This window comes from Mixophyes fleayi, chromosome 3, assembly GCF_038048845.1.
Source record: "Mixophyes fleayi isolate aMixFle1 chromosome 3, aMixFle1.hap1, whole genome shotgun sequence".
Classification (NCBI taxonomy): domain Eukaryota; kingdom Metazoa; phylum Chordata; class Amphibia; order Anura; family Limnodynastidae; genus Mixophyes; species Mixophyes fleayi.
The window spans coordinates 341,253,910-341,276,126 of NC_134404.1; the positions used below are offsets into that span (position 1 = coordinate 341,253,910).

The 22,217-nt window shown below is 52.1% G+C and overlaps 1 protein-coding gene across 4 annotated transcripts in view; it reads right to left on the bottom strand.

The window, feature by feature from the left end:
• Nucleotides 1-17,704, bottom strand: part of MOCS1 (molybdenum cofactor synthesis 1) — a 50,131-nt gene extending 32,427 nt beyond the window's left edge. For 2 of the 4 annotated variants that reach the window (XM_075204428.1, XM_075204427.1), the window contains exons 1-2: nt 17,544-17,704; nt 2,573-2,705 (exon numbers count right to left, since the gene is read on the bottom strand). In XM_075204428.1, the coding sequence (XP_075060529.1) occupies nt 2,573-2,705; nt 17,544-17,687 (277 nt within the window). In that variant the 5' untranslated portion in view covers nt 17,688-17,704. Of the gene's footprint in view, nt 1-2,572; nt 2,706-2,810; nt 2,974-17,543 lie in introns of those variants that run through there. The other 2 variants (XM_075204429.1, XM_075204430.1) reach the window with 2 other exon arrangements.
• Between the last annotated feature and the right edge of the window lie 4,513 nt (nt 17,705-22,217).

The following is a 22,217-nucleotide window of genomic DNA, read 5'->3' on the forward strand; positions in this document are numbered from 1 at the left end:
CCAACGCACACACCGTGTCACCCCAATACTGACCTACAAAACATACACAGCGTCACCCCAACGCACACACCGTTTCACCCCCAATACTGACCTACGAAACATACACAGCATCATCCCAACGCACACACCGTGTCACCCCGATACTGACCTACAAAACATACACAGCGTCACCCCAACGCACACACCGTTTCACCCCCAATACTGACCTACAAAACATACAGCGTCACCCCAACGCACACACCGTTTCACCCCCAATACTGACCTACAAAACATACAGCGTCACCCCAACGCACACACCGTTTCACCCCCAATACTGACCTACAAAACATACAGCGTCACCCCAACGCACACACCGTGTCACCCCCAATACCGACCTACAAAACATACACAGCGTCACCCCAACGCACACACCGTGTCACCCCCAATACCGACCTACAAAACATACACAGCGTCACCCCAACGGACACACCGTGTCACCCCAATAGTGACCTACAAAACATACACAGCGTCACCCCAACGCACACACCGTGTCACCCCAATACTGACCTAGAAAACATACACAGCGTCACCCCAACGCACACACCGTGTCACCCCAATACTGACCTACGAAACATACACAGCGTCACCCCAACGCACACACCGTGTCACCCCAATAGTGACCTACAAAACACACCCAGCATCACCCCAACGCACACACAGTGTCACCCCAATACTGACCTACGAAACATACACAGCGTCACCCCAACGCACACACCGTTTCACCCCCAATACTGACCTACGAAACATACACAGCATCATCCCAACGCACACAACGTGTCACCCCCAATACTGACCTAGAAAACATACACAGCGTCACCCCAACGCACACACCGTGTCACCCCAATACTGACCTACAAAACATACACAGCGTCACCCCAACGCACACACCGTGTCACCCCGATACTGACCTACAAAACATACACAGCGTCACCCCAACGCACACACCGTTTCACCCCCAATACTGACCTACAAAACATACAGCGTCACCCCAACGCACACACCGTTTCACCCCCAATACTGACCTACAAAACATACAGCGTCACCCCAACGCACACACCGTGTCACCCCCAATACCGACCTACAAAACATACACAGCGTCACCCCAACGCACACACCGTGTCACCCCCAATACCGACCTACAAAACATACACAGCGTCACCCCAACGCACACACCGTGTCACCCCCAATACCGACCTACAAAACATACACAGCGTCACCCCAACGGACACACCGTGTCACCCCCAATACTGACCTAGAAAACATACACAGCATCATCCCAACGCACACACCGTGTCACCCCGATACTGACCTACAAAACATACACAGCGTCACCCCAACGCACACACCGTTTCACCCCCAATACTGACCTACAAAACATACAGCGTCACCCCAACGCACACACCGTTTCACCCCCAATACTGACCTACAAAACATACACAGCGTCACCCCAACGCACACACCGTGTCACCCCCAATACCGACCTACAAAACATACACAGCGTCACCCCAACGCACACACCGTGTCACCCCCAATACCGACCTACAAAACATACACAGCGTCACCCCAACGGACACACCGTGTCACCCCAATACTGACCTAGAAAACATACACAGCGTCACCCCAACGCACACACCGTGTCACCCCAATACTGACCTACGAAACATACACAGCGTCACCCCAACGCACACACCGTGTCACCCCAATACTGACCTAGAAAACATACACAGCGTCACCCCAACGCACACACCGTGTCACCCCAATACTGACCTACGAAACATACACAGCGTCACCCCAACGCACACACCGTGTCACCCCAATAGTGACCTACAAAACACACCCAGCATCACCCCAACGCACACACCGTGTCACCCCAATACTGACCTAGAAAACATACACAGCGTCACCCCAACGCACACACCGTGTCACCCCAATAGTGACCTACAAAACATACACAGCATCACCCCAACGCACACACCGTGTCACCCCAATACTGACCTAGAAAACATACACAGCGTCACCCCAACGCACACACCGTGTCACCCCCAATACTGACCTACGAAACATACACAGCGTTACCCCAACGCACACACCGTGTCACCCCAATAGTGACCTAGAAAACATACACAGCATCACCCCAACGCACACACCGTGTCACCCCGATACTGACCTACAAAACACACCCAGCATCACCCCAACGCACACACCGTGTCACCCCAATAGTGACCTAGAAAACATACACAGCGTCACCCCAACGCACACACCGTGTCACCCCAATAGTGACCTACAAATCACGTAGACAGCGTCCCCCCAATACACTGTGAAGTATGCTGTAATAAACTCTGCTCTAACTGTAGATGTAACGGGCACTTGGCTAATGTAAGGTCAGGGAGGGCTGGCAAATTTTAGCCCGGGGGCAAGACAACATTTTAAAGGAAAGAACTGCAGGTGGCCCAGTGCCCTAGCCCGATGTACCCCACTATAGGACCGGCCTGGGGGGCCCCTGTGTAAGGAGGATGACTGGGGCTGTACTCACATCGGAGGTTACACTTCTCGGTCAGCGAGATCCTCAGATAGTTGTGCTTCCGGCCGAAGCTGTCCGTCAGGAAGGAGGAGAACGGCAGCGGAGAATCCTGGATAAACCTCTTCCTCTCCGCCAGCGACAAACCCTGAGGAGACAGAGACAACAATGCTGAGAGATCACATACTAACCAGCGTCGCCCTCTGAGCTCCTCCATGGTGGCTGCTTCCACATAATAATCACCATATTCTACCTATGTGTCAGTCTATGCCTCCAACTCCAGTTAGATTGTAAGCTCTGTGGGTCAGGGAACCATTTTCTGATTATCCCAATTTGTTGATACATAAATAGGTCTTATGACCCCAGCGGCCAATCAGAGCTTTGGGGGTAGTTGTAGCTTCCAGCTCTTGTATACAATAAATGTAGAAGCAGAGAGCAGCTCAATGCAGGGGGGGGCGTTTCTACTGCATCTATTTATCAAGCAGTTGTGTAACATTAGTCACTGTGATATTACACAACTGCTTGATAAACAGCAGCAGACGCTCCTTGTAACATTATACCAGCACTGACCCCTGAGCGCACCCTCGTCACAGAGCATTCACCCCAAACTACCTGCGCCCTGTACCCCGGGAGTGGTGTAATATAATGATGTCACTCACAAAGATCACATTACAGACATCTTACAATTATAGCTCTGTGTACAAGATTGTTTTGTGAAAAGATCTTTTAATAGAAAATTGACAGCTGATGTGTGTGGCCTGGCAACGCGTCCCCACCCGAGCCTGGCGCAGAGCAACGCGTCCCCACCCGAGCCTGGCGCAGAGCAACGCGTCCCCACCTAGCCTGGCGCAGAGCAACGCGTCCCCACCTAGCCTGGCGCAGAGCAACGCGTCCCCACCCGAGCCTGGCGCAGAGCAACGCGTCCCCACCTAGCCTGGCGCAGAGCAACGCGTCCCCACCTAGCCTGGCGCAGAGCAACGCGTCCCCACCCGAGCCTGGCGCAGAGCAACGCGTCCCCACCCGAGCCTGGCGCAGAGCAACGCGTCCCCACCCGAGCCTGGCGCAGAGCAACGCGTCCCCACCCGAGCCTGGCGCAGAGCAACGCGTCCCCACCCGAGCCTGGCGCAGAGCAACGCGTCCCCACCCGAGCCTGGCGCAGAGCAACGCGTCCCCACCCGAGCCTGGCGCAGAGCAACGCGTCCCCACCTAGCCTGGCGCAGAGCAACGCGTCCCCACCAGAGCCTGGCGCAGAGCAACGCGTCCCCACCAGAGCCTGGCGCAGAGCAACGCGTCCCCACCAGAGCCTGGCGCAGAGCAACGCGTCCCCACCCGAGCCTGGCGCAGAGCAACGCGTCCCCACCAGAGCCTGGCGCAGAGCAACGCGTCCCCACCCGAGCCTGGCGCAGAGCAACGCGTCCCCACCCGAGCCTGGCGCAGAGCAACGCGTCCCCACCCGAGCCTGGCGCAGAGCAACGCGTCCCCACCCGAGCCTGGCGCAGAGCAACGCGTCCCCACCCGAGCCTGGCGCAGAGCAACGCGTCCCCACCCGAGCCTGGCGCAGAGCAACGCGTCCCCACCCGAGCCTGGCGCAGAGCAACGCGTCCCCACCCGAGCCTGGCGCAGAGCAACGCGTCCCCACCTAGCCTGGCGCAGAGCAACGCGTCCCCACCCGAGCCTGGCGCAGAGCAACGCGTCCCCACCCGAACCTGGCGCAGAGCGACGCGTCCCTACCCGAGCCTGGCGCAGAGCAACGCGTCCCCACCCGAGCCTGGCGCAGAGCACCACATCTCCCTGTGATTCTCCATTGACCTGTTCACAGACCCGAGACCAGTCCTTGTACTCATACCGGTTACGCCAAATTAGCAAGAACAAAACAGGGTGTAACACAGAAAACAAACAACAGATCTCTGAGACAACAGTAAAAGTGTCCTCGGGGAAAATTTAATGCCAGGGATTTGTTTTTTTAAAACAAAAACAATGAGAACAAGTACAGTCAGCCTCACCGAGAGCATCGCTGCAAAACACTGATGTACATCGTGGTAAACACCGAAACTGCCCTGAAACTACAGGATAATGATCATTTATCTCAGCATTTCATAAGTGGTAACCAGACAGTCACATGTAGCGCAGCCTGTGTGGGGCCAGTCACATGTAGCGCAGCCTGTGTGGGGCCAGTCACATGACCAGTCACATGTAGCGCAGCCTGTGTGGGGCCTATCACATGACCAGTCACATGAAGTGCAGCCTGTGTGGGGCCAGTCACATGTAGCGCAGCCTGTGTGGGGCCTGTCACATGACCAGTCACATGAAGCGCAGCCTGTGTGGGGCCAGTTATATGACCAGTCACATGAAGTGCAGCCTGTGTGAAACAACCCCAAGTATTTTGATAAGCTGTACTGAAAAGATAAAAAATATTTCAAAAATTGCTCACTGCACATTGTTATATTTCTGTGAAAGTCCAGCGCACATCACCATTGTGGTCCTATAACTGAATTACCCTGTTAGGGGCAGTGTGGTACAGAAGACTGTTTACCAGGATACATCTCGCACTCTAGTAGAGAAACAGAATTACTTCTCCTCTTAGCATTTACTCCACACCTTGGACACGCATAATTACATCAGCCACCAATCAGCAACAGCGGAGACTGGAGACCTCTTGTAATTCAGCATCCAATCTATTACTAGACGGCTCTAATAACAAGTTTTAAAATAAAAGTTTAATTCTTGGGTTATATTGTATCTGCTTCAATTTAACATTTTTTTTTTATAAAAAAATGTCTAATACAATGTTCTATCAGTAATCGCGGTTTATATTTGTAGACAATTGTTGCAAAATCCTCTGCGTTTTTATTTTCTCCTCTTTTGCAATAGGGCGGCCTCTTATGAATGGACTGGGCCCGTGTGTAAGAAGGGGCGGAGCCCTCGGAGGTGGCAAAGGCGCGCGGACGTGGTTGGAATGCACTCAGCTTCATGTCTGCCTAGTTATGTCGCTCTGGGGGCCAGGAGCGTAAAAGATTAAACTAAAATCATACATGAAATAGAACAGGACACAAGACAGGAACAAACCAGGCAGACAAAGAAAGTGCGGATGTGAGACAGGAGAAGAAAGGACCTGGTGCTCAAGAGCTTGCAGTCTAGAGCAGTGTTTCTTCAATCTGGTCCTTAGGACCCCCTAGCAGTGCAGTTTTTACATATCTCCTTGCTGGAGCACAGGTGTATTTATTACTGCCTGATACAATGTAACACATCCCTAATCTGTCCTCTTTCAAACGAACATTAAAAACCCACCTTTTCCTAAAAGCCTTCCAGTCTCATGCCTAAACTCCCACCGGTCGGCTACCTCTCTCTCTCTTCCCTTCTGCCCTTCTCCCCCTTCCTCGACTCCGTCTCCGTTTCTCCGTCTCATCCATGTGTCTGTCTGTCTTCCCCTCCCTTTAGATTGTTCGCTCCTTTGGGCAGGGCTCTCCTACCTTCTGTTTCCATCACTTTTAACTGCGCTCTCCAGCTACTCTGCTCACCTCCTCTCGGTCCCTCTGCCCTCTGTCTCCTCTCCGCTCCCCTCAGTGACTCTCAACCTGTCATCCGTGCCCACCCTCTTGGGCAATAGTTACCTGCCTGTACTCACTTTTCCCCTCCCTCCCTCTCTTTCATGCTGTGCCTGAGCCCCCAGAGTTATAGTGCTTACTGTTACTTGTACTGTGCCATTGTTTGTCCTTGTACGGCGCTACGGATACTTTGTGGCGCCCTATAAATAAAAATTAATAATAAATCCACAGCTGGTATAATTATTTCCCTGGTCACCTGGAAAACCTGCCCTGCCAGGGGTCCCTAAGGACTGGGTTTGGGAAACACGGGTGTAGAGGATCGACTAAACGCAACTAAACGCTCTCTCGAGCCTGATGAATCCAGGGAGAACCTCGTTTATTTCTTTCTACTAAAATAAAACAACCGAAACCCTCCTTAATATCAGTATTAGAGCAAAGTTTAATCAGAGCCGTGCGGGGTCATCTGAGGCAAATGTTTTACCCCCAACGCTAAGACTTTATCATGAGTCTAATAGAAATGATTTTAAATAACTCTATATAAATATCCCAGTGTTTAGTGTGTGCAGGAATCTTTTAAAGCAATTAATTTACCTACAAATCACAGTTTAATCCACTTAGTTACAGCCCATGTAGAACATCCCATCTCCCCCTCAGATATTATATCACAGCAGCAGTAATACTGAAGGTACGATGCGGAGAACGGAGCAGATTCTGGTGACAGAGGAGCGGGGTCTGTGGATCTCACACCGATATATATCACAATATAATGTAACCTCCCCTCAGTCGCACTATAAGTCACACTGCGCAGTCTGTGAGCGCACACTGCTCTACGCTGAGGCCCTTATCTACAGACAGCAAAGTGACCGAGCAGGAGCGAGAGAATATTTAACAGCAGCACATTACAGTGAGCTGGACGGATCTAAAGGTCGCGTTTGAAGAGGGTTTCGGACGCACAAACCACACGTGACGGGATCAGTAAACACACACAATACTTAGGGGTCTATTAGTTAACCTAGGGGCACATATATCAATATTCACATAAAGTGAAAAGTAGTTTTCAATCCTTATCGCAATGATAAGGATTGAACCATTTCTCACATTTATGTACAGCCCTGCACAGAAACAGCAGTTCCGAAAAACTGCTGTTTCTGTGATGTAAAAAATCATACTTACCCCCCTCTTCGGAAGCGCTGCCTCCGGGTCTTCTCCTCGTTCTTTTCATTCTTCAATTGCGCATGTCCAGTTCCAAGAACTGGACATGCGCACACAGATCCCCTCTCTGTCTCTGCAACGATAGTTGCAGAGAGAGAGCGCTGAGTGACAGGGAGGGATCATGTGATCCCTCCACACATGCGCTGTCCAGCTCTGCTCTTCGGAGCAGAGCTGACAGCATTAGATTTCTTCCATTCCGATGATGTACGCCAGCTTCAGCAACATGACAAGTTCCCGAAAAAAATGTTTTTTCGGGACTTGTTAGATTGCGGCCAGGAGCAGTCACCATTCTGTTGAATGGTGACTGCTCCCAAAAACGAAGAGGAGTGCAAAGCAGCAGATATCCATGATATCTGCTGCGATGCCCCCTTAATAAATTTGCGGAGGACAGGAGGCACCTTAATGACCCGTTAAAAGCACTATCGTGCTTTCTTAAATATGCCCCCTAGTGCGGTGTCCAGCTGCAAATCGCTGCCGTACATACTGAAATATTGCTGCTGATTATTACACTGCGGCCGCACAGGGCGAATAACGAATCTGAACTGAGCAGGGGCGACTAAAGATCACACATATGTGTAGATTTTGACCCGGCAGAGGGAGGGGGGTCATGTGAACCCCTAGAGACAAGATAACACCATCCTGGGATGGCGTTAGCTTATAGCGGAAAGCGCTGCTTAGTAAATTACCAACATCACAATCCCTGTACAGTTCTACGGGGACCGTGGTGACCCAGGAAAAGTAGATTTATGCAGCTGTGATATCTCCTGCGTTAACCCCTTCATACACTGTGCGATTCTCCGGAGAAATTATCTGTTTTCTCCAGGTTTATGGCTGATCCCACATAGACCTCTTATAGAGAATTACTGACCTAGGTCCCACCTCTATATAATGATCATCATCAGACTGTTATTACCTTTTATATATACAGCATCCGCTATACGAATGGGAATTATAAAACTAAACTGGGGATTAACAGACAGAAGTTCAGGTAGGAGGGCCTTGCACGCAAGCTTACACTCTAGCACGTAAACCCGTTTCCCCGTCCTCAGTGATATCTCCACACCACAAATCAGGACTGCTCTGTGAAAACACAGACAGCGGGGTACACATTAGCTGTACAGTAACGGAGCATTGTGAACGAGAGCGGCCACGTTGGGTTTTGTGGGCTGATAAGGAGGTTTCAGCATTAATTACATTAGTTGGGGCAGATTTACACCTCGAGTAGTTTATTTAAACAAAGAAATCACTGACATTACTTATACTGCAATCAGCAACAAAACAGAACAGAACAGATAGAAAGGAAATTAGACCCTATAAGGTCCGTTATCGTTCAGTAACACATATGACCAGTAATGTTCAGTAACACATATGACCAGTAATGTTCAGTAACATATATGACCAGTAATGTTCAGTAACACATATGACCATTGAAATTAAACTGAAATATGCTACAGTGTGCGGATCTCTGCAATACACTCTGCTCCACCTGTATGTACAGCTTATATGTACGTAATAATACATAATAACACCGCATGAGAATACAGAGATTCTCTGAGGATGAAGATTTATTCAGAAAGTGGCAGAAACTAAATTAGACACAGAAATGACATGAAATTAATCCTGAACAGAAAAAGTAAAACTAGGTGGATTCAAGTTATTTTATTATCTGTTAAATCTCGGAGCAGTTTACAGTCTGCACAGGATGCGGATCTCTGTCTAATGCCGTGTCATTGTGTTATAGGAGCCGCCGTGGAGAACGGTCATGTGAGAGAGCAGAGGAGGAATCAAAGGGGTCACAGGACTCAGTAAGAGGGGAACTAAGGACACATGAAGAGGGAACATTTCAAGGATACAAGATTTAATTATCCTCAGTTATGCTGAGACTCCTCTGTGCATTGCTGCACTAATATATATATATATATATATATACACACACACACACGTGTAAGAGGATTTATATGCATTCATCTGTGGCACTATCCTTACAACGAGGGACAAGACACAGAATCCAAGAGCCAGTCAGATAGAGCCAGCAGGAACGTATAAGGAGATAATGAAGACATTCCCCCCATCCATAGACAGGATGCCCATAATACAGGCACCAGCCGGCATTGTATTGTCCACCAGGCTCCTGGGCTTTGATAAACAGACACCTTTATATTCCTCGAGCACCCCCTAAAACACCCAGAGTTGGTGTAAAATTGTCAGTGCTGCAAGATAAAGAAGAAGAACTTTGCTCGACGTTTATTCATTTAATAACCACCCCCCTCCCCCCCAACTATCAGAACTCCTGGGGGTCTCATGCCCCCTACATTCTGTAAGCGCCCAACTCCAGCGAGTGCTTCTGAGGTTTCTCCAGGAGGAGGAGGAGTCTCAGGTTGTCGCTTCCGCTGACTGGATGCCGGTTTAATAATTTAGATATCATAATATATTCTATAGAACTACTGTTCTACATGTAATACTTGAGCACACGTGCCCATAAAGCGCTAAAGACGTGTCCCACTTATTGTACTTAAAAGTCTTCCATTGGCATTTAGTGGAGGTGATGGTGGTGGGGGGGGCGGAATGATGACATCAAAGGGTGAAGGATGACATCACTGAAAGGAGGTGGAGCTAGGTCATTGCATCACTGGATACAAAAAAAATAAATCTAGTGCAGGTAATGGGGAGAGGGGACTAAAAGTGTCTCATCTGCCCCATCCTGGCACCTACACACTCAGGAGCACGCCTCTTTCATACAATGTCATACACGGCTAAACGTTAGTGTCAGTAGAAGTGCCCAAAGTCTGCTTCATTTAAGCACAAATGTATATATACGTTATGTTGTGACATATCAACACTTTCCTGCATTCCATCTATTGTGGATATAATAATAAAAAAAATAATAATATATATATATATATATATATACATACACACACACACACATACACACACACACATTTCCCATGCTTGGAGCCAGCAGGGGTTTCAGGGAGTTACTTGTGAGGATTAAACTACACACAGACATTGGTTACATCACTGTGCGGTGTAGAACGATGCAGACACAATGTATCTGGCACTGAAAGCTGCAGAACAGGAGCAGAGCTGGATTGTGTCACCTCACCCTGAGGATTACATCTATCTCACGCCTCTATAGTCATCCAGCCCAGAGCAACCGTACAATATCTGCAGCTGGTGCTCCTCACTGTGCACCGGACACGGTCACTGCTCTGTAGGTTTTACATTGAGACCCAGCGCGCACAGTAGTGAATCAGGTCTTATGACATAATGACAGGGCTATCCTGCCCCCAGTACACACAGGGCTATCCTGCCCCCAGTACACACAGGGCTATCCTGCCCCCAGTACACACAGGGCTATCCTGCCCCCAGTACACACAGGGCTATCCTCACCCTGTGGCTCATGCGTGACAGACATGGCGTCTCTCCAACTGCCTCTATCACAACCTCGGAACCCAGTGGCACGCCAGCTGTTTGTGGAACTACAAATCCCAGTATGCTTCTACAACAGCGGTAAGTCAACAGTGGCCTGAACCGGTGTTACAGATACAGGGTCAGAATAGGTCTGTAATTCATTCCATCCGCTGCCTACAGAATAATCCTGAGACCGCGGCCACCTTCCCTGTCCTGAGAGCAGAATACTGGAATATGGACTCAGACGTATCCGACTGCCCTGAATACTACACCCCAGAGATGTATACAGGGACCGTCGCTGTATAGAGTGAAAATAGTTTCCCAGTGTTTCAGGTCCAGCTGAGGAATCTCTTGGTGCTCTGAGAGGACACAAACTAGTGACACCAGAATGCAGACTACACAATCAGCGTTATGTAAAGCTGGGTACACACCTATGCAATTATCATGCAGATCACACGATAAACAGCCGTCAGATATGGCAGGAGCTCCCACCGTCTTTATCCTATGAAAATACATCGCATTTGTTGATCTGGTTTTCTTAACTACCTAAAAATCACAATCACCAATGTCAGGTAAATGTGGCAGTGTGCACACACCCACCACCAGCAGTGTAAGCAGATATATGTAGTGTGTACAGAGTCACCATCTTATCAGCAGATGGTTATAGAGAAGAAGATCACAGATGTGAAGGTAAATGGTGTCGGTGTGTACACAGGAATCTGAATGATCATCGGGACTTTCAGTCGTTGGTGAAAATCGTTACAGAAATCACATCTGAAGTAAGAGTACATTATTGTGTACTCGGCTTAAGACGAGTGGGACTCATCCCGCACAGACCTATAAAGTGCTACAGATATCTACCACTTATTCTTAGCGCTGGAGAAGTTCAATGAAGTAGAAAAAAAAACAAACCACTGGCATTTAATGCATACTTGGCCAACATTGGCAAAGACTCCTCCGGGAGATCAGGGGGAGGTGGGCGTGTTGGGGGCGGGGCACGACGGTTCACATTCAAAATATCAATCACGATTTCCGACCAATTACAGCAGGGGGCGGGGGCACGATGGCACACGATTCACATCCTGAGCCCCGCCCCGCGCCACTTTACTATTCTGACAATTAGGAACCAAGAGGTTGCCTCGTTCTCCCGGGAGGACTCCCAGAAATTATGGAGAGTAGGAAACTATGATTTACTGATGGGAGTGGTGACATCGTTCAGAGTGATCTCTGCATTATCAGCTTGTACAGAAAGTGAGGTCTGTTAAAAAAACAAACAGCGCTGGTCTAATACCTCCCCCCCTCCATCCTACACGAAGAATTGACAAAAAATGAAAAGTCCTCAATAATTAGTAACCTGTTAGTGATGTCACTGGTTCCTAGTGATGGGATAGGCTGCACTCTCAGTGATGTCACTGGTTCCTAGTGACTGGATAGGCTGCACTCTCAGTGATGTCACTGGTTCCTAGTGACTGGATAGGCTGCACTCTCAGTGATGTCACTGGTTCCTAGTGACTGGATAGGCTGCACTCTCAGTGATGTCACTGGTTCCTAGTGACTGGATAGGCTGCACTCTCAGTGATGTCACTGGTTCCTAGTGACTGGATAGGCTGCACTCTCAGTGATGTCACTGGTTCCTAGTGACGGGATAGGCTGCACTCTCAGTGATGTCACTGGTTCCTAGTGACAGGATAGGCTGCACTCTCAGTGATGTCACTGGCTCCTAGTGACAGGATAGGCTGCACTCTCAGTGATGTCACTGGCTCCTAGTGACTGGATAGGCTGCACTCTCAGTGATGTCACTGGCTCCTAGTGACTGGATAGGCTGCACTCTCAGTGATGTCACTGGCTCCTAGTGACTGGATAGGCTGCACTCTCAGTGATGTCACTGGTTCCTAGTGACTGGATAGGTTACAATCTCAGTGATGTCACTGGTTCCTAGTGACTGGATAGGCTGCATTCTCAGTGATGTCACTGGTTCCTAGTGACTGGATAGGCTGCACTCTCAGTGATGTCACTGGCTCCTAGTGACTGGATAGGCTGCACTCTCAGTGATGTTACTGGTTCCTAGTGACTGGATAGGCTGCACTCTCAGTGATGTCACTGGTTCCTAGTGACTGGATAGGCTGCACTCTCAGTGATGTCACTGGCTCCTAGTGACTGGATAGGCTGCACTCTCAGTGATGTCACTGGTTCCTAGTGACTGGATAGGCTGCATTCTCAGTGATGTCACTGGCTCCTAGTGACTGGATAGGCTGCATTCTCAGTGATGTCACTGGCTCCTAGTGACTGGATAGGCTGCACTCTCAGTAATGATAAGTTATTTAGTTCCAGTATTAGTATTTAGTAACACATATTCATATACAGTGTAATCAGAACATGGATTCTGTTCTTTCAGTGAATCTTACCCCAGTAACATTTCCACATTGCTTTCATCCCTTTTCTCACCCAGTCACTACCATGTAACAGACATTAATAATTACAAAGTGCTGGAGGTGATGTGTGTGGGAAAACCCAGAAATGTCTTACAATTCACATGAGAATAAGTCTAATAATCCTCAATACAATGTTTAATGGTCTGTGAGTAAAACTAAGGGAAACAAAACATTTGTTTCAATAGAAAACTAAGCATTAATCAGTCACTGATCCTCCTCTTGATTTACCAACACTGACCATGATCTGATCTCTGATTACATCTACAGTAAAGGGATTATCAGAAAACACCAAGATATTGCTAAATCTTTTAAAGGGTAACGACGCTTAAAATGATTTTGGGATTTCTGCCTCAAAGTACCTGTTATAACCTCATCAACACTCAGTCCCTTTATTTACAAAGTGCACTTGATGAGCACCATAAAACATCTTGGTTGTGCACCATTGTGCCTCTAATATCTGCTTAGCTCACTTCAGGTGCCCACATACCCTACGTCCTTGGGAGACACTGCTGGTTGGTGTGAGGATGAAAAATCAGAGAGCTGTGCAAAAGTGCAATGGTCTGTGTGTGTATCCCAAACACCGGGCTAAGGGCTTCTTGTGGACCCCTCCAGGGCAGTGCACACAGCCAGGAGGGTCACTACTCAGACTAATAGGAAGCTAATGGTCTGCGCGGTCACCTTCTCCTGTCCTCCTACCAATTCTAGGGCTCCATAGTCAATAATACTTTTTACCTCCCCTCTCAGCACCCGACATATAATAAGTATCAGATGCTGATGTTACAGCTACAGTCTATAAAGTGAGAGAGAGTCATATAATCCCTGTGTTTGCGTGGGTTTCCTCCGGGTGCTCCGGTTTCCTCCCACACTCCAGGGTAGGAGCGCAGCATCAGGGAGGCAGTACTGGGGGCAGGAGCAGAGCCTCAGGGGGTAGTACTGGGGTAGGAGCGGAGCCTCAGGGGACTGTACTGGGGGTAGGAGCGGAGCCTCAGGGGGGCAGTGCTGGGGCAGTAGCAGAGCCTCAGGTGGCAGTGCTGGGGCAGGAGCGGACTCTCAGGCGGCAGTGGTGGGGGCAGGAGCAGTGTGTCAGGGGCAGTACTGGGGCAGGAGCCTCAGGGGGCAGTACTGGGGGCAGTAGCAGTGTGTCAGGGGCAGGAGCCTCAGAGGGCAGTATCAGGGGCAGTACTGGGGGCAGGAGCCTCAGGGGGCAGTAGCAGTGTGTCAGGGGCAGTACTGGGAAGGAGCCTCAGGGAGCAGTACAGGGGCAGTAGCAGTGTGTCAGGGTCAGTACTGGGGGCAGGAGCAGTGTGTCAGGGTCAGTACTGGGGGCAGGAGCCTCAGGGGGCAGTACTGGGGGCAGTAGCAGTGTGTCAGGGGCAGTACTGGGGCAGGAGCCTCAGGGGGCAGTACTGGGGGCAGGAGCAGTGTGTCAGGGGCAGGAGCAGTGTGTCAGGGGCAGGAGCCTCAGGGGGCAGTGCTGGGGGCAGTAGCAGTGTGTCAAGGGGCAGGAGCCTCAGGGGGCAGTGCTGGGGCAGTAGCAGTGTGTCAGGGGCAGTACTGCGGCAGGAGCCTCAGGGGTCAGTACTGGGGGCAGGAGCAGTGTGTCAGGGGCAGTGTGTCAGGGGGCAGAACTGGGGGCAGGAGCCTCAGGGGGCAGTGCTGGGGGCAGTAGCAGTGTGTCAGGGGCAGTACTGGGGGCAGGAGCAGTGTGTCAGGGGCAGTACTGGGGGTAGGAGCAGTGTGTCAGGGGCAGTACTGGGGGCAGGAGCAGTGTGTCAGGGGCAGTACTGGGGGCAGGAGCCTCAGGGGGCAGTAGCAGTGTGTCAGGGGCAGTACTGGGGCAGGAGCAGTTTGTCAGGGGCAGTAGCAGTATGTCAGAGGCAGTGCTGGGGGCAGTAGCAGTGTGTCAGGGGCAGGAGCCTCAGGGGGCAGTATCAGGGGCAGTACTGGGGGCAGGAGCCTCAGGGGGCAGTAGCAGTGTGTCAGGGGCAGGAGCCTCAGGGGGCAGTATCAGGGGCAGTACTGGGGGAAGGAGCCTCAGGGGGCAGTAGCAGTGTGTCAGGGGCAGTACTGGGGCAGGAGCCTCAGGGAGCAGTACTGGGGGCAGTAGCAGTGTGTCAGGGTCAGTACTGGGGGCAGGAGCAATGTGTCAGGGTCAGTACTGGGGGCAGGAGCCTCAGGGGGCAGTACTGGGGGCAGGAGCCTCAGGGGGCAGTACTGGGGGCAGGAGCAGTGTGTCAGGGGCAGGAGCCTCAGGAGGCAGTGCTGGGGGCAGTAGCAGTGTGTCGGGGGCAGTGCTGGGGACAGAAACAGTGTGTCAAGGGGCAGGAGCCTCAGGGGGCAGTGCTGGGCAGTAGCAGTGTGTCAGGGGCAGTACTGCGGCAGGAGCCTCAGGGGTCAGTACTGGGGGCAGGTGCAGTGTGTCAGGGGCAGTGTGTCAGGGGGCAGAACTGGGGGCAGGAGCCTCAGGGGGCAGTGCTGGGGGCAGTACTGGGGGCAGAAGCAGTGTGTCAGGGGCAGTACTGGGGGCAGGAGCAGTGTGTCAGGGGCAGTACTGGGGGCAGGAGCAGTGTGTCAGGGGCAGTACTGGGGGCAGGAGCCTCAGGGGGCAGTAGCAGTGTGTCAGGGGCAGTACTGGGGCAGGAGCAGTTTGTCAGGGGCAGTACTGGGGGCAGGAGCAGTGTGGCAGGGGCAGTACTGGGGGCAGGAGCAGTGTGTCAGGGGCAGTACTGGGGGCAGGAGCAGTGTGTCAGGGGCAGTACTGGGGGCAGGAGCAGTGTGGCAGGGGCAGGAGCCTCAGGGGGCAGGGGCAGGAGCCTCAGGGGGCAGTACTGGGGGCAGGAGCAGTGTGTCAGGGGCAGTACTGGGGCAGGAGCAGTTTGTCAGGGGCAGTAGCAGTATGTCAGGGGCAGTACTGGAGGCAGGAGCAGTGTAGCAGGGGCAGTACTGGGGGCAGGAGCAGTGTGTCAGGGGCAGTACTGGGGGCAGGAGCAGTATGTCAGGGGCAGTACTGGGGGCAGGAGCAGTGTGGCAGGGGCAGTACTGGGGGCAGGAGCAGTGTGGCAGGGGCAGTACTGGGGGCAGGAGCAGTGTGGCAGGGGCAGGAGCCTCAGGGGGCAGGGGCAGGAGCCTCAGGGGGCAGGGGCAGGAGCAGTGTGTCAGGGGCAGTACTGGGGGCAGGAGCAGTGTGGCAGGGGCAGGAGCCTCAGGGGGCAGTACTGGGGCAGTAGTAGCAGTATGTCAGAGGCAGTAGCAGTATGTCAGGGGCAGTACTGGAGGCAGGAGCAGTGTAGCAGGGGCAGTACTGGGGGCAGGAGCAGTGTGTCAGGGGCAGTACTGGGGGCAGGAGCAGTATGTCAGGGGCAGTACTGGGGGCAGGAGCAGTGTGGCAGGGGCAGTACTGGGGGCAGTAGCAGTGTGGCAGGGGGCAGTACTGGGGCAGGAGCAGTGTGTCAGGGGCAGTACTGGGGGCAGGAGCAGTGTGGCAGGAGCAGGAGCCTCAGGGGGCAGTAGCAGTGTGGCAGGGGGCAGTGCTGGGGCAGTAGCAGTGTGTCAGGGACAGGACCCTCAGGGAGCAGTAGCAGTGTGTCAGGGGGCAGTACTGGGGCAGGAGCAGTGTGTCAGGGGCAGTACTGGGGGCAGTAGCAGTGTGTCAGGGGACAGTACTGGGGCAGGAGCAGTGTGTCAGGGGCAGTACTGGGGGCAGGGGCAGGACCCTCAGGGGGCAGGAGCAGTGTGTCAGGGGCAGTACTGGGGGCAGGAGCAGTGTGGCAGGGGCAGGAGCCTCAGGGGGCAGTAGCAGTGTGGCAGGGGGCAGTGCTGGGGCAGTAGCAGTGTGTCAGGGGCAGTGCTGGGGACAGGGACAGGACCCTCAGGGGGCAGTAGCAGTGTGTCAGGGGCAGTACTGGGGGCAGTAGCAGTGTGTCAGGGGGCAGTACTGGGGGCAGTAGCAGTGTGTCAGGGGGCAGTACTGGGGGCAGTAGCAGTGTGTCAGGGGGCAGTACTGGGGCAGGAGCAGTGTGTCAGGGGCAGTACTGGGGCAGGAGCAGTGTGTCAGGGGCAGTACTGGGGGCAGGGGCAGGACCCTCAGGGGGCAGGAGCAGTAAGTCAGGGGCAGTGCTGGGGGCAGGGGCAGGACCCTCAGGGGGCAGTAGCAGTATGTCAGGGGCAGTACTGGGGGCAGGGGCAGGACCCTCAGGGGGCAGTAGCAGTGTGTCAGGGGCAGTACTGGGGCAGGAGCAGTGTGTCAGGGGCAGTAGCAGTATGTCAGAGGCAGTGCTGGGGGCAGTACTGGGGCAGGAGCAGTGTGTCAGGGGCAGGAGCAGTGTGTCAGAGGCAGTGCTGGGGGGCAGTATTGGGGACAGGTAACTATAGCGGACATCTCACCTGAGTGACTGCTGGCACCACGGCCGGAGCTTCGGACACGCAGCCCCTGCTGGAGGTCCCCAACGGCCGGGCCCGGAGGACGATCCTCCGCAGCAGCCTCCACGCTGCCATGTCCCGGGCTGTCAGCGGCCGATGTACCCGCATTCTCCAGGCTTCACCTGCAGCCAATCATCGTCCGCCTGTCACACCCAGCAGCCAATCACCGTCCATCTGTCACACACACAGCCAATCAGCGGCGGCGAGCTCTTCCTGGTCTGGAGCATTCTGGGAGTTGTAGTTTCCTCCCCGTACAACTTATGTTATGATTACAGAGAGCGCTGCCTCCCCCTGCTGGCGGCCGAGCAGATTACAGGTGTCACAAGTTTCAGCTCCTGTGCGAACAAATCTGCTCCAAAACACATGGTGGAGGTGGGTGGGGGGGTCCATCAGCCAGTTGGAGAAGTCGGCCAGAGTACAGGTGCCTTCCCCTCACTGTCATTATAATTTTAAGCCATAAATTAGGCCAGGGGTGGGATGGGGGTGACAATCTGCTCAGCAGCCTATTAGGAATATTTTAAAGGAAATGCAGATGACCCAGTATGGGACCGTTTAGGGGCAATCCCCCAACCCCCCCCCCATTATGAGGCTATGCCAAACAGTAATTTTAAAAAATGTAAATGTTTTATTTAATCAAAAAGGGTGATAGTAACTTAGTAGGACGGTGACTTTGGATGTTAATTGAATAAGAGCATGTGTGAGCAGGGCCGGTGCTAGGGTTCTCAGCGCCCTAGGCAAAATTTCAAATACCGCCCCCCCCCCCCAACCCAAGACACGCCAAATACCCACTTCCCAGACCCTCACACACTTCACTTTTGGTTAAAAAAAAAAGATAAGCCTTACCTCCTACAGCGGTCTGGCTGCCGTGATGTTTCATAGAGAACATTGTCCAGACTCCACTGCTGTCCAGGGGCAATCGCAGGATTTCTAGAGGGGAAGTATCCAAGTATTAGATATGGGAACAAAAACTTGTGAGAATGACCCATCACACTGCTCCCCCTGCAGCAATCCGGCCCCTCCACTGCTTGACCATGTCTTCTCTCCCCCCCTGCAGCACCATGTCCTCTGCCCCCCCCCTGCAGCACCATGTCCTCTGCCCCCCCCCCCTGCAGCACCATGTCCTCTGCCCCCCTCCTGCAGCACCATGTCCTCTGCCCCCCCCCCTGCAGCACCATGTCCTCTGTCCCCCCCCCTGCAGCACCATGTCCTCTGCCCCCCCCCCTGCAGCACCATGTCCTCTGCCCCCCTCCTGCAGCACCATGTCCTCTGCCCCCCCCCCCCCTGCAGCACCATGTCCTCTGTCCCCCCCCTGCAGCACCATGTCCTCTGCCCCCCCCCCTGCAGCACCATGTCCTCTGCCCCCCCCCCTGCATCACCATGTCCTCTATCCCCCCCCCAGCAGTACCATGTCCTCTGCCCCCCCCCCCCCGCAGCACCATGTCCTCTGCCCCCCCCCTGCAGCACCATGTCCTCTGCCCCCCTCCTGCAGCACCATGTCCTCTGCCCCCCCATGCAGCACCATGTCCTCTGCCCCCCCCCTGCAGCACCATGTCCTCTGCCCCCCCTCCTGCAGCACCATGTCCCTCTGCCCCCCCCCTGCAGCACCATGTCCTCTATCCCCCCCTGCAGCACCATGTCCTCTGTCCCCCCCCCTGCAGCACCATGTCCTCTATCCCCCCCCTGCAGCACCATGTCCTCTATCCCCCCCCTGCAGCACCATGTCCTCTATCCCCCCCTGCAGCACCATGTCCACTGTCCCCCCCCCCCCCACCCCTCAGCACCATGATTTTATTGGCACGTCATGCTCTATATTTGACTTGAAGCAAGTCAAATATAGAGCATGAGGTGCAATAAAATAATTATTTTATGTACCATAGTTTTTAAATCAAACATAAGGCATAAAGTGCAAAAAAAAATCCAATACCACCCCCAACATTTTTTTTTTACTCCACAGTTGGGCTTTGGGTACTCCAGTTTTTAGAAAATAAAATTAATAATATCCCAAAAAAAATAAAATTAAATATACTTTCCGTTTTTGATGATGAAGGATAGTCAGATGCAGGGAGGCTCTTCCTTAATGGCTGCCCACCGCTCCTCAGCTTCTTTACAGCAAAGGAGAGGGGTGGAGCAGCCAGGGGCATTCTGGGAAGGGAGGGGGGCGCTGGGTAAATTTACTCACACTGTCTGTCAGTGACAATGCATCACAGGGGGCACAGCAGGCGCCGCCGGGTAAACACATGTCACCTGATCACGTGTCACGTGTCAGTGATCAGGTGTGCAGCCCGGGCGCATCTGAAAAAAATTATAGTGGCAGCGGCGGACATTGAAAAAACAGCGCCGCCGCTGCACCTCTCTCCCACTTCTCTCTGCTGACTAGATTTTCAAATCTAGTCAGCGGCAGAGGCGCCCTGCAGGACCCGGCGCCCTAGGCAACTGCCTAAGGTTGCCTAATGGGAGCGCCGGGCCTGTGTGTGAGCCAAACTTTGCATTTAGGTGGAATAATGACACTCCTGATGGTGTACGAGGGGGGTGAGGGGGGCACTTCTGTGTATACAACGCAGAGTGCTAAAGAGGCTTCACGGTGTGTGCGCCAACTACAGGCAGGACCAGCTCTGCCCACAGGGCACGGTAAACGTTGGTGTGCCAGAGTAAGCCCATTCAATTTCATCCATATTTACAGATAGAAACTACACCTTAATTGTACATAGACATAGCCAGCTCCGTTGTCAGTGTGACCAGTTGCATCTTTATCATATATTTAATTTTGTCTAACCGGCAGCTGATCTCTTCTGCTCCCTGGGCTCCTGATACCCCTCTTACTAAGTTAATATGGGCAAAATATTTTAACAGTTATGTAAAGCCTAATAACCATCTACTGGATTTTCTAATCTTCCCGTAGCCAGATCTTATTAGATGGTGCTGAATAGTTTATTCCTCCATCGAGAAGTTTCTTCCTTCTGATTTCTCTCAACACACTAACCTAACCCTAATTCAGGATCTGAAGATTTCCGTTATTGCCAGAGTTAACATCTGTGGACTCTAGTGGTTGTCTTAGTACGAAAGGCCTGTTTTGTGGTCAGTCCGGCATTTACAAAGTGCTCTCGATGAGCACTGCGAAATGCGTTGGGTTTTGCACCTTTGGAGCCTGTTTGGTCCTCCAGCTGCCGTTGCATCACGGTGCGCAGCTACTTTCTACTCTCAGAAGTTGCTTCCTATCTGTTGTCAGGAGTGATGGGCCTGAGAGTGAGTCATCGTCTTGTGCAGCTTCCTCCTGGCTGCTTGATTATCATAGACACATCCCACGTGTTTGGCAGATAGTTTGAAGTGATCGCACTGCAGCAAACAGGATGCAGAGGGCTTGGCGCCTTGGAAGCTGTTTGATTGGCTGGCTGTACCTTTTTAGTGCAGACAGCTGTTTCTTTCACAGCCTGTGAAAGTACTTGTTAATGCTGGGACTGTGCTGCCTGATTCTTGTTCTGTTTTTTGGTTCTGACCTTTGCTTGTCCCAGATTACTCTCTGGATTTCCGCCTGCCCTGACCTACCGCTTGTATCTGACTATTGTCCTGTCTTCTGCCTGCCCTGACCTTTTGGTTTGTTCTGACTACTCTCTGGATTTCCGTCTGCCCTGACCTTTTCATTGGATCTGACTACTGTCCTGTCTTCTGCCTGCCCTGACCTTTTGGTTTGTTCTGACTACTCTCTGGATTCCGTCTGCCCTGACCTTTTCATTGGATCTGACTACTGTCCTGTCTTCTGCCTGCCCTGACCTTTTGTTTTGTTCTGACTACTCTCTGGATTTCCGTCTGCCCTGACCTTTTCGTTGGATCTGACTACTGTCCTGTTTTCTGCCTCTCCGGCCCGGACCTTTTGCCTGGATATTGACCTTTTCTGGTTTTCCACCAGCTAAACCTCCGCTTGGACACTGGGCCGTACTCTGGCTTGTGCGAGTATCTGCACTTCCTTGTATATTATTCCTCAGTACAATTGCAAATAGTGTCCCAATATTTTCCTGTGCCAGCGCCAATTCTCTAATTAATCCTCTACTATTGCGCGCACAAGACCTGGGAGCAACTGCCGAGCATGTCCTGCTGCAAGGGACAAAGGGGGGCTGCTAAGGGCAATACCGCCACCAGCTGGTTCTGGAGGCAGATTCTGGAAACTCGTCGTCTGGTGTCACAGATGTGCATCTCGGTGTGCGGAGAGGTGGAAAAATCTGAAGAGGCGCATTGTGAAAGTGTGCAGCGCTACGGAATTTGCTGGCACTATATAAATAAATGATGATTGTGCAAAAGTGTAAACATTCCGTCAAGGTCCAACCGCTAACTAGAATCACCTCTTACATTAATAGAAACATCTCAGTTTTTCAGCAGTTTTCTCAGTTATGACTTAAATACAGTTTTGATCATATTTGCATTTTTGGGAGACATCCAAACCCGAAAACCAAACAGATAAACACCGTCCTGCTTTATCCAAAACCGCTTTTGGTTTTGTCATAAGAGAATTAATAATATAGTATATTAAATTATATGCAGTGCTGTACACATAACCCCTTGCTCAATACAGATTATAGTCTAATTTAAGCATCTAGAATGTGTCCAAGGTCCCGACACTGACACTGGGGTTTGAACCAAGGGCCA